General features: G+C 34.1%; 1 protein-coding gene across 1 annotated transcript in view; it reads left to right on the top strand.

Annotated features, from left to right (window-relative positions):
- LOC146534055 (uncharacterized) overlaps window positions 1–10493 on the top strand; it is a 56003-nt gene extending 45510 nt beyond the window's left edge. Inside the window, exons 3-4 of the mRNA XM_085195097.1 lie at window positions 6596–6814; window positions 7298–10493. Coding sequence (XP_085051223.1) covers window positions 6596–6814; window positions 7298–8401 — 1323 coding nt within the window. The 3' untranslated portion in view covers window positions 8402–10493. The remainder of the gene's footprint in view (window positions 1–6595; window positions 6815–7297) is intronic.
- Window positions 10494–13967: the final 3474 nt, after the last annotated feature.

The raw sequence follows: 13967 nt of genomic DNA, 5'->3' as shown, positions 1-13967 counted from the left end.
TAGAACAGGGATTTTTAAGTAGCTTCACGGTTTTTAGTTACCAGGGTAACCTGGGAACCTAGTATTCTTCATTCCGTTCCCATTAAAGGAGGCATAGAAGTGCTTTTTCGCTGGATTCTCCAGGAATTGCGTGTTGAGAACGGGACTCAACCCTGCGCTCTGCCTTAATACCAAAGCGATGAAAATATTAATTATTACATTCTCCCGAGTGGGATTATATAATTTTCAGGTTGTTCCGCTAACGATGCCACAGTTTTTTTAATTCAGTTTCACCACTCAACACGCAGTGTTTCCTATTCGACCAAAAGGTGTGAATGGAGTGTCTTGTCACTATTTTCTTTGTGTCTGTCCTATATGTGGGATACAGTCACTTTGTGAAAATTATAGAATTGTAAAAACGGTAATTTATCTATTAATCTATATATATAAAAGGACTTGTCCTCACTGACTGAGGTAAGACGCACGCACAGCCGTAACCGCTGTGCGTAGAAACGTGGAATTTGCACAAAAGTTTACTTTCGTAATCGGGTTCAAAGTTTGTATGGAAAAAAATTTAAATCGGCACCGATTTTTATAAAATTTGAAATTTAGATTTTTAAAAGTATTTAATTGAACACGTGTTTCATCGTTTTCAAGAATTCTCCCCCTAAGGGTGCAAATAAAGGGTTGAAAGTGTGTATAGGTTTTTTTTTAAATCGTCACCAATTTTTATAAAATTTGTAATTCAGACTCTTAAACGTATATATAATTAAATACATGTTTCATGGTTTTCTAGAATTCACCCCATAAGGGTGCAAATAAGGGGTTGAAAGTTTGTATGGAAAAATCTTTAAATCGCCACCGATTTTTATAATATTTGAAATTTAGACTCTTAAAAATATTTCATTGAACACATGTTTCATGGGTTATTAGAATTCATCCTTAAATACGCAAGCGAAGCTGCGCGCGTCCGCTAGTATAATAATATTAGACCTATTATGGTCATATTCGGCAGAAAGTGAGGAACGGAGTGTCTTAACACTAGTGTTAACCTAGGTTCCTTTTGCCTACCCTGCTGTGTGCGGGATACAGCGTGAAGCTGATTTAATTTAGATTTTCTTGTGGTCAGCACACAACATATCAATTTTAATTGAGAATTACGGCCGGCCTCTTAGTGCATAGCGCAGGCATAATTTGTGCGGCTATCATCCAGATCGGATTAGATTTCACTAGGGACCAATTTACATACTAATATTTGGCCTATATAACTAAATCGTAACGAGAAGAGATTGACGTAAAAATTCATTAATATCTTGGTTTTCTCAGTAATATTAGATTTTTGTTCATAAATATATTGAAAGTTTACTTTAAAAAACAATGTTTCAAAATTTTTGGCTTTAAATAGCTAGAATTTTCTTTTGAATAAACTGAAATTATGATATTACTTTACATAATGTGATGATAATTATTTTACATAGGTTACTTACATTTACATTTAGTATATTATGTTAGAAACTAGATCATTTACTATGACCCCAGTTCCCTTAAAGATATCAGAATAACGGTCATGATTAGAAAATATTATTATCTATATGTACATTTACACGGTATATTTAGTATAACTTATGTAATTTTATTATATTCTTTGACAGTTCAAACATTTTTATTGTCATACTAAAAATTAAAGTCTACAGCGGACTCTATTGATCCAGCATACAGCCTCTTTATCTATACGTACTGAATTTACAAGTGAATATAGCGTTGCCCTACATATTTTGGTGTTCTGTGAGCTTAAAACTAGCACTTGCAGCCAATTTAACAGGGTAAAAATATTTGTATTCAGCATTATATTGCTTGTTAAAACTACGTAGATTTATTGACAATATAAAGAATGTTTAATTAAACATTTTCCAGTTGATGAATTAAAATTTGCATATATTTTTTTTAATAATCTGTGGAGATTATTGTTTAAAGTTCAACATTATCAATAAAGTTACTTGGACATGTAAAATTGATAAATATCCTATCTCTCAAGGTGTTCTTTCAATTAACGATATTATGTTAACAGGCTTCATTTCATTAAAAAACCGGACAAGTGCGAGTCAGGCCTCCCCACGGAGGGTTCCGTACAAAAATTGGAAGTCTCGAGCCTTTTCTGAAATTCAAGCATAGCTTAGCCAACGCCCTTTCTTCTGATACCTCACTTAAACTATCGGCTTTTATATCAAATTTTGCCCCTCTTTTAAGGCTATTATTTTTTAGGATTAAACCACAAATATATAGTTATCAGATTTTTTCCTGAACTAGTGCTGCTAGATTTCACAATTCTAGGTCAACCGGAAGTACCCTATAAATTTGATTCCCTTCATAGCGTCGGAATATGCGTTTTGCGTTATAAACGGCCATATCTTTTTTTAAGTATAAAACCACCAACCACCACATAAAAATAACATTGGTTGGATCACGTGAAAGCTGACACGGCTTAACTACTGCAATCAATCCGGCACGTCCGTGACCGATTGCTCAGCACCGTGGCACGCTCATCAGCACATTGGAAATTAACTCATTATATCACTTAGCGGCGACTAATCTTGTTTCACTGACACCACGTGACCCGTAACTATGTATTATAGTGTAATTTAGACAGAGCTTACAATTCATTGCGCCCAGTCGTGCAGAGGCATCGGCGTGTGACTGTGAATGCAGCAGTTTGTGGATTCGATTCCCAATCAATGAATGAAATATTTAATATTTTCATTTCTTCGCTCTAGTGTCGAGGTAAAGCGGCGTTGAATTCGACGGTAAATGGAGAACGGAGTGTCTTAACACTAAGTTCCCTGCTATGAATGGTATACGAAGCTAACAAAAAAATTAAAACAATCATTCCTTATAGGTATTATATAATAGAATATGGATACAGAGAAAATTTGAAAAAATTGTATAAAATAACAACATTGAAATCACTATTTATGTTTTAGGGGTATATCTTTTATCCATCTTTTGAACTTTTTTCGTTGCAAAGCTCTTAGGCCAAAGCTGCATCTAGGCCAGAAGATTAGAAAATTAGAAAATGCCGCTTTAGTAAAGATTGAGCGCGGCGTTAAGTTTCGCCCTCAGGCAAATATATCTCGTTTTACGGCCGCGGTTATTTGAGTAATAATTTTTTTCATAATAAAATTGAATTAATTTGAAATTACACAGAAATTTCTATTTAAATGTTTAGGCTTTCCAAGACACGGAGCATAAAGCTTTATAGACGAAGTTTTACATTGTAAAATATTCTTGAATTTCAAAAGTTACTGCGGGTCTGTTCAAGTTAACATATGGTATTTGACATTGTTTCTTGAAATTAATGAAGAAACTTTTTAATATGGCATTATATTATAACTATGACACAAACGTCTAATTAGTTATATACAGTTAATTTGTATTTATGATACATATTACAGAGGCCACATCCATATGAGGCCAGTCGTAGCTAAGGGCACAAGCGTGTGACGCGTGAATGCAACAGGTTGTGGGTTCGATTCCCACTCAAGGAAATGGCAATGATTCAAAAACTTTACTATTTAAACATATTTAACATGTGAATAATTTATAAGGATTTTTTGAATGTTTTAGATTCATACTTTTTCTTTTTTTGAGTATTTCTATTAAAAAATATATAATAATTTATCTTAGTCTTTTTTGTATTACAACACTAGCGGCCCGCCCGCGGCTTCGCCAGCGTGAACTACGTTATTATTATTTTCTATTTCCATGAATACCTACGTGCTATAAGTGACGTCCATGCAAAATTTGAGACTCCTAGCATTTGTAGTAACGAAGTTACATGCAAACTATCAACCCCAAAAAAACCCCTTAGAAGTCGAATATTGCAAATTCCCGTCTTAGCGAGCACCTACGTCCTATAAATAACTCCTATGCAAAATTTGAGATTTCTATTACTTGTAGTTTCTGAGATTTCGTGATGAGTGAGTGACCTTTCGATTTTATATATATAGACTAGCGACCCTCTTGCGGCTTCGCCCGCTTTAACTACTGGATTATTCATGTAATGTATGTTTGCAAAGCACTTAAGATAATGTGAAAATTAATTAAACCCTAATGCAACCCGCATTTTTGAAGTTTCAATAAGAATTTTCCAATTGTTTTACACAGCAAGGATTTTTTAGTAGGTACCGTGATTTTAAATCTGTGCTACTAATCTTTTCAAGTACTTATTAAAATATATTTAAATGACTATTTTTAGATAGTTAAATGACTATTTTTAAACGGAAGAAATTATAAACAAAAACCTACCTACTAATAACTACTACAAAAAATATGAAACCAAATATATCGCGCTTAAATAATACATTCAACTCCAATTATCCAATACGTGCAAACGCATCTAACTAAATCTTCGTTGCTATAGAGACAGGCGGGTTTTTTTTTCGAGCTTGTGGTTAATGCTGAAGGGGTTATTCTGTCCCTGAGGAAAAGCAAGCACGACGTGGCTGCCTGTGAGGAAAATTAAATAGAATGCATGAGCCGGGAATCGAACCCGGGCCGCCCGCGTGGCAGGCGAGCATTCTACCACTGAACCACCGATGCGTTTAAGGCAAGCGGGCACGGCGGACGCATGGCGAGTGGCGAGCCGTTTCGCAGCAAGGATTTTTTTGATATTGTAACAACTTCTAAAGTACTTATTAAAATGAAAAACAGTAAAAGACAGTTTTGGTCTACATTAAATGGCCAACGTAACTAATGTACTTATTTATATGCTGAGAGTAAGGGATAAGTGAAACTTGAGTAACATACAGCTGATGTGTCAACGGCGGGATGTGTCAACAATTAAATGCGTTTTTCTGTAAAACTATTCGCAATTTCGAAATATTGTAAAAAGCAAATTTTATCTTCGTTTAACGTAGAAAATTAATAAAGTATTTTAAAGGATAAGGATTAATACCATTATGGAAAAATATCCCTCACAATAAAAAATATATTGAAATTATTATTTTCAGACAGAAAAATGATCACTACACGTTATTCTTAAAAGATACAAATATGCCATCGCGGACTTTTTTGTAGATCTTATTAAGAGGAACAATACTCCAGTACATTTTTTTCAAGTAGTACTTACCATTAAAGCAGCGCATGCGCGAAAGTGTCTCAACGGGTAAGACTTTATACACATTTATCGTATTTATGTTAATTTAAATAAGAATGTACAAATAATAAACTATATATAAACCTTCTACGAAAAACACTCGACTTAATGGTGAAGACTGCATCAAAATCCGTTGGGTGGTTTAGAAGAAGAAGAGTTAGAAACAACAGACAGACACGAAAAGCGATTTTGTTTTATAAGATATAGGATAAGTAATTGATTTAAAATATTTGTTGCACGTCCAGTACAAATGTACTTGCAGATTTCATCCACAATCTTTTATAGAGCTTTCGATAATTCGATTGTTGGAGCACTACACTATTTTCATTCTACGTGACTAGGATAGAAAAGGTTTAATTATTTTGAACCTAACTAAATAATAGGTGAGATAGCGGACAAATGCTTACCCATCTTCAATAAAAAAAAAAAAAAAAAAAAATGTAAAGGTACATGGATTGAGAAAAATTACTATTTTGTTTGATGAGATGTTCATTCTTCGTCTTGTTTACAATTTTATAATGTTATTACAACGAATGTAGGTGTATATAGCTGTGTGTGAAAATGATATATAGTACGATAGCCAGAGGGAACCTAGTGTTAAGAACTTCAGCTCTCCATTTTCCGTCGAGTTTGAGATTACCTTGTTACCAGAGCGAGGTAATGAAAATATTATATTCATTCCTCCGAATGGGAATCGAACCCAGAACCGTCCCGTTTACTGTGACACACCTGTCCATGACGGCTTCACAATCACAAATAATTTCAAATATTGTCATAACGAGTCCTATATCTGTGTGTGAAAACGATAATGTTGGTGATAATAATTCAAAAGCGATCTCATATAATAATCAACAAGCTTTTGAACATTGATATCGCATTTATGACATTAATTGGGATACACTCGACAAATACAAATATTATCTACGAGTACCAACGCGGTGAAAATTGCACGTGAATTCTCACAAACAAATGTGAAGCGTGTAGGTACTATGGAAATAGCATTGTTGTTGATTTGTATGCTCTTTGTATATAGAATTAAATTAAGTAAGTGGAGGTGAATTCAATGTAAATTAGATTTAATTTCCCGTGCATAACAGGGCAGCGGGAACCTGGGAACCTAGTGTTGAGACACTCTGTTCCCGTTCCTCACTTTATGTACTTGTATAAGATAATTCATTAACTATACAGTTACTTTTCATTAATTTGTACAGCAGTAAAAAGTCACATAAAAATTAAATTTTGTCTTGTGTTTGTTGTTGTGTAAAAGAGTAATTTAGTATAATTTATAATTAAAAACAAAACTTTATTACTTAATGAAAAATATAATCCATTCGAGCCAATAAATTAGAGCAAAGTTCAATATTGACTAATTAATCGTTCTCGGTTTCACCGATGCTATGGGCTATCTAAGGGACACGAAGGAAATATATGCAAACGGTAGTATATAAAAGTGTTTGTTCACAGCCGGCATCAGCATCTTCAGTGTTGCTTGTGCACCTAGGAGCAGTGGGAGCCTTGGCCAGCGGTGCGGCACTTTGCGGGGGTGGCGGGACGTGTGCTTGCGGAGCCCTGCTACATGCCTTACATCCTTTACAACTGTGGACTGTTTGCGGGCTGCACGCTGATCGCGCAGCCGCTATAGCTGCGCCATTGCATTATGCTGCTATTGTTTCGGCTAAAAAGGTTGTCTATTTATTAGTATAACTTAAGTTTTAGACAATTTTTATTCAGCTTTACTCACGCGGTATCCTGCATGTTGCGAAGTAGGCAGAGGGAGCACAATGTTATTGATATTAATAATTAAATTCAAATATTATACAGAGCACGTAGGTGGTAGAGTAATTTTGTTTGAACTTTGACTTCGTTTATTATTCACCTAACCGCCCCCGCGCGGCTTCGTCCGCTTGAGCTATAGCAATAATTATTTACTATCATTAGTTGATTATTTTAGTATAATTATCTATACTGTTTACACTTAATAAATCGTAATTTTAATATATTGGCAATTTATTTGATTTTGGACGCAAACAATTTGATATTAAAAAGAAAAAGTAAAGTTATTTGATATTTACCTAGATACGCATACATGGTAACAGCGGGTTTCCCTCGTAAATCCTGATTATATGAAGATGATATAATGATAAATAATATTAATTATTGTTTTAGGTGATAATCTGCGTTGCTAGCGGTTGGATTGCACTTGCAGCTCTATTGTCACCACTAGCGGCAGGTCAGCCACCACTCGCCTACAATATTGGCCTTGGCAGCTGCGCACCAGACTGCAGCGCTGGGCCTGCTGCTTTGGGATTCTGTATAATATATGCGTTGATAACTCTGTTGTTACCCACCGCGCTCGTGCTTCTTTGCAGCCTAAAAATACTTCGGATCGCGCGATATCACCGACACAGAATAGCAGCTGCGATATACGAAGTCACATTGTCAGCACAAGTCACTGTAACTCACCAGCGTAATCCATTCTCTCCTCCACCACCTCCCCGCAGACGGGCGTTGTCAGCAGTGCTACAACCTTTAGGATCTTTAGCAATTCTTTACTTCCCTTATTACTGCGTGTTAATTTGGCCTGCTGTATCTGTGCCGCCGCAACCACTCGCGGCTTTGTCAGCTGCATTGCTAGCAGCCGCTCCACCAGTTAATGGTATTTTATATGGTATTAGGAGCAGAGCTTTAAGAGATGCCTTGCGGAATTACCGAAGGAAAAGAATGACAAAAAGTGAAGTGACCCAGGAAATACAAGCCAGAACACCAAGCGCTTGCGGATCAAGAAGACCTTCGTTATCTGCCGGTTCAGGTTGTATAAGGCCACCGACGACTCGGCGCCTATCTGATGCAGCTGCGATGGGTTCGAGGGGGTCAGAAAGACCAGCGCAGCGTGCAGCATCTTGCAATATGTTGCAAGAGACACCTGTGGATGAATCAACGAAGCCTCGGGTTAGTGCTATTCCTTTAATAAGGGCACCCCCACACGTAGTACTGGGTCGTGCTCTAGGCTTAGAAGAAGGAATGATGAGAGAGCGCAGACGTCGACAATCACCTCGTATTACGGTCACTCGGGCCATGTCTGACGAAAGTGAATCGCCTTCTCGTCGTCCGCTTTGCAGACAACATTCCCGATCAAGTGGTGCCCTTTTAGGTACAATGTCCTGTTCTCCCGCACTCTCTGAAAGCATTATTATAAATAACGCTGCAGACGAGCAGCTTCTCCTTTCATGGCCTCAGCGTGCTCATGCTATCAAAAATGAAATTTTATAAAACATTTTTTGTAGCTATATAAATTCTTTTAAAATATTAAAATGTAATGTAATGTGTAACAGACAATAAATGTGCGCGCGGTTCAGTCGAGTTTAGCTGATATATCCTTATTTTCAAGCTTGCTGTTGATACTCGACCTTTCCGACCAAGATGCGACCAAATGTTGTTTCCTATATCTATTTACTACTTATGGTAGATGTAAATGATTTTTCCTACAGGGTTCCTCCATATCGTTAGCTTTACATACCGAAGTATTACTTTAGTGCGTACTTCTAGAAACTTTCTGTAATATTCCGTAGGTATAGGCAAAAAAAATTGAAATTGTTGGATATTATATATATTATTTTGTTATTTATTTTCGTATGGATTTCTATAAGAATGGGGCGTAAACCTGTTTAATTTTTTTAACTGTTTCCTAGTCATGTTACAAGACTATAGCAACATACTATGTTAGAAGGATTACAAGATGCAACGCTTTTAGACATTGCCGCCGTCCAAATTTTGGATTCTACGCCTAAATTTTGTAGTGAGTAAAGCTTAAGTAGGGGAATTATAAAATAATGTAAGTACACACAAGTATTTAATAATTTAGATAATAGTTTCAATTTACAAGACGGGTTTCAGAACTACATTTATAAATAATTATTTATTTGGATCTTCCAAGAGAATAAATTTTCAGTGGACTAATATTGAACGAAACAGAAAACACTAGAGGCCATTAGCGTGTTTATTGAACCGAAGTAATTACATTCCACATAAGCTATGGAGATTATTTATAGTTAGTAATAGAGTTAAGTTTTAGAGAAATTGTTTGTATAAGGCGCTAACGAAAAAAATACTTGAAAATTTATATATTGCGTACTTTGAAATTAAAAAAAAGTACAGATATCCACATATCACCAATAGAATTTATATTAGTAAAACATTGGGTTATGAAATGAGGTATTTTTTGTGTTGGAGAAATTTTATGGCTTATGCCAGAGCTTAAGGTGAGCTTTTAGGCGCTAAGCTTCTAAAAGTAGACTGCGTATATTTTTGTGTTAAGCAATGTATTCACAAAAATTACTTGGCATATGAGATTTAATATCCGAAACCTCAAGAAAAAAGAAAATTCGCGATATTTTTCTTTGTTTCTCTTGCATGTGGGTGTAAAACCTTGTGTTATGTATCTCGCTATAGACAATATAAATATTTTTTCTTAGTAATTTATAAAAATGTAAAATTATAAAAATATATGTTGACTTTTACTATTAAAGAAACGAAACTGTTTAATTTATTATCATATAATTTTTATTGTTATTTTTCGACACACGTAACAACTATTCTTGAAAATAATTCCTTTTAGTAAACCAAAATGTAGGTAAGTTATTGTATAAATTTTCTTAGATATAGTTAGCGCCAAAACTTATAGTGTATTTAGTAAAATATATAAAATTAATATGAAAGTAAGCGATCTCGAAATGATTTTTGAATTTTATAAAACTAGTCATCGCCATTTACCCTTCCCGTAAGAATTTCATGGAATATTTTCGTAATCCCACCCTCTAAACTTTAGAGTTTAAAGCCTACATACATGCCAAATTTCAATTTTCTAAGTCCAATAGGTTTGTTGTCTGTGCGTAGTCTACCACTCAATTAATACCAGAATAATTTTATATACATACAAATATATTACATAAATAATTTTATATATTAATAATGATTTTCTGTATGTCGTTAAAGGTAGCTAATCTATGAATGATAATAATAATTGTGTACTAAATACTTATTATGTGTTCCGATACCACATACGACACCTACGAGTATGTCTTTATAATTAATGTAAATAAAAATATATTGTATAATTTTTCAAAGAAAAAATGCAAATACTACTTAAGTCTAAAACAAATATAAAAAAATGTTATTATTGCTGTTTAGTGCTGCTGGCACTTTCCGATGTTTTTATTAAATATAAAATTTATAAAATAATTTTAATTTTAGAGTGTAATAGATATAAAATGGATGTATAATATGAGTTATGGAAGATAATGAGTGTCATCGTTTTACTTAATTGTGAAATTATTAATATTATAATGAATTGTTATTCTAGTCAAAGAGCTGTTGTTTAAAGTATGTGTTAATTTAATAAAAAGTCTATTAGATTAAATGAAAATATATTAAACATAACTTGTTTTATTTTATTCTCAAAAACTATTACAATCGCGACAGCGCGGCGTTGAGTTCTGCCAATCAACACAGAATTGGAGGCTTGGTGGAAAGTGGGACATGAAGTGTCTTAACACTACGTTGTTTCTGCCTACCCCACGGGAAATTGTAAAAAAATATAGTCGCCATCCACCCTACAGGACTATAATTGGAAAGGGGAGTGAATAAAAGTATTTGCCAGATTATCACGACTTCTTTGTTAATTAAATTTGTTTTATTAAATACCGAGTATAACAACGCATTTTAAAATTAGAAATAACCCTTTAGTGATGTAGTACCATTTACCTGTCAGCCTGACACTTCTGTAAGGAAGGGTATTTTTTCATTTTTTAATATAAATTATTAAAAAAATATAAGAGGGCAGGCGTGTGATTATAAATGCGACATGTTGTCGGTTCTATCCCCACACAAGGAAATTAAATATTTAATATTTTTATTTCTTTGCTCTGTTGTAGAGACAAAGAAGGGCGTTCAGTTACACCATACAACACACAATGCCTCCAGAATTCGGCGGAAAAGAGTGAGCGGAGAGTCTTCTTTTCTCTTCTCTTTCTGCCTACCCTGGCACATGCGGGGTACAGCGTGAAGCTGAACAAAAATATTAACAACAGCATGAATTTAGTGTAGGGACAAGGGTCCAGGCAATCTCCAGGTGCTCGAGAGTGAGTAACCTCGTCGTGATATTAGCTATTTAATAAGTAATAACATGGCAACTATCTTGTTGGCCAAGTATTATTCAAAAGTAATTTAATTTACCTTTATTTACCACCAATTTGGACTGAATAATAGATATCTTAACACCGTACTAAAAAGAGGTTTACGTACAAACTCAAATTTATGAGACGTTTCTTCCAGTTAGTGTTGGCCGTGTTACAGAACTCATAAATCTAGCTGTCTCTCTAAAATAACGCGAATATTGTAAGCAAAGTGAAAATCCTAGAAATGATTTATTATTGGAAAGAATACAGAGGAAGGGTAATCTTTGGTTAAGATAAATAAATAAAAATTATTTCATTAATTTTGTACAGTTAATGGACTACTAACTCATATAGTATATAGAGTAATTAAGGAGTTAGTAAAACAAAAAACTATACTTTTCAAAAAAGTTAAAAAAACCAAAGACAGCAGCAAAAACAAATTTCTGGTTAAACCTGATATATAACAATATCCTATTGTAAGGGTTTGTAACAAAATTTTACAATTTTAAATCAAATTGGATTTTGTATAATATCTTATTAGTTCATTAATTATTTCGTGAATTTCTATTAACGTATTACCAATACTGGAGCGAAGCTGTAAAGTTAAATTAGCTAGGTAATATTAATTAACGAGCGGTTGTGTTTACAGGCTAGATCAAACGTGCACTAAATATTGCAGTACTGTATTAGTAAACTAGGTTGTTAATTCATATAAAACCTGGAGACTTATTACGACGATAAAGACTAACCTAATATTTACAACAACTGAATTACTGTTTGCAATTAAGATTTGAATATAATTTTAACTAGTGCTAATATACATACATTGCCCGCTTTTGACCACAAACTACTAAGACAAGTATATTTAAACATACGCTAATAATCAGGTTAAAGAGTTTAATTTAAAAATGCTAATATATCTCAATTGGTTTTATCTGTATTGAGTAATGCGTCGATTTTCTATTTTCTACTATCAACCGCTAATATGCATCGCCTTATAATTTGATTTTAATCAAATGAATGCCCTAGATGATTTGAGAGGGTAGTGGGTTGACTAGTACCTAGCGGCTTGTACCTATTATTATTTAGATTATAATTACTTTTACTGCTTTATTATTTAGTTTATTTGGCATATATAAAACTTTTTTTTCTTTCCTGTATTTAGGGGAAAATATGAATAGATTTTATATATGATCTGTAGACATTTTATCTAATTCGTTTCAGTTTTTTATAAAAAAATACATTTTAATTTTTTTTAAGCCTTCTGCGGTATCCTGCATATATTAGGATATGTAGAAGGGAACCTAGTAGTTCTCCACTTCCCACTTTTTTTAAAGGCATTGCGTATTAAGTGGCGGAACGTAACGCTTTGCCTTGTAACCAGAGTGACCAAGACCAAATAATAATATTCATAAAAAATAATGCAGTTTCCTCAATGGGAATCGAACTCACAACCATCGCATTTCCACTGCACCACGACGGTTCCATCACATAAAAGTAATGTGTTGGGATGTTCAACCGAAAACAAAAAAAAATACACATAGCAATTTCTTTTAAGGTTCTTTTCCCTGTAAGTTAGTAAAGGCACTGACAATAGCATAGCAATAGCTAAGTATTTCCAACCATATATGGGACAATTGCCCCCTATTAAGGGGTCGCTTATGTAACTACATTTAGGTAATGGCTCTCAATATTGGGTTACACTTTCAACTTTGGAAGTAATTTCCCATAATATGGCATTGTTATATAAGCTTTTATATATTATAGTCTACATTTATAATAGATTCAATTATTTTGATTGAAAAACATTAATAAATACTATGGTCTCTAGATAATAAAAAATCGTAAATGTGTTTTTCGCTCTTTTGATCTAATGTTTTTCATTAATTTTAAAAATAAGTTATTTTCTAACCTTAATATAATCGAAAAATAACTCTTTTTAGTGTTTAATCAGCAATAAAAGAAATTTGCAATTCTTACTTTCAATACTCTACCCAGGGCCCGTCGAATAGTCTCGTGTCAATTTCTTTACTATTATTTAAAAAATGGTAATAGGCTACATTTTTTATCATTTTATTTATCTGTTTCAAACTATACGTGTACAAGCTGAATTGATATTGTTTCGTTAACACCAAAATCACGAAGCGAAGCGACTAACAAACTGTTCAATTTAAAACGCCCGCGTAATTTTATTTGCTGAACAAGTTACTGGCTGCTTCGTTTGTTGACTGCTGGGAAAAACAAATTGCTTTTTAACCACAGGTGTCGTAAAAGTTAATATTTTTTCAAGGCGTTCAAGGCAAAGTGCACCGTCGCGTCGAGCGAATTGCGCCAATTGACATGCAGTGCATCACAGTGGCGTAGCTAGGGGATTGCGAGCGGTGCGGTCGCACCGGGCATCAAAAGGAAAAGGGGCATCGAAGTCGACGATCACTCTGTTTTTTCTTTGTTTTTAGACCTCAGACCATTTTAAAGGGCATCAAGTCCCCTAAGCCGGACTGGGCATCAAAAGGAAAGGGGCAGCAAAGTTTGTTTTTTATTTTAGAACTCATGAAAAGGAAAGGGGCATCAACGTCGACGATCACGTTGTTTTGTTTTTTTTTAGAACTCATCAAAGTCGACGATCACGACCTTATACCATTTTAAAGGGCATCAAGTCCCCT

The sequence above is a fragment of the Heliconius melpomene genome, chromosome 12, assembly GCF_056956725.1.
Source record: "Heliconius melpomene rosina isolate 202511_hmr_F chromosome 12, ASM5695672v1, whole genome shotgun sequence".
Classification (NCBI taxonomy): Eukaryota; Metazoa; Arthropoda; class Insecta; order Lepidoptera; family Nymphalidae; genus Heliconius; species Heliconius melpomene.
The sequence above is the reverse complement of the archived record's forward strand: the minus strand, read 5'-3'. Positions and strand labels throughout refer to the sequence as shown.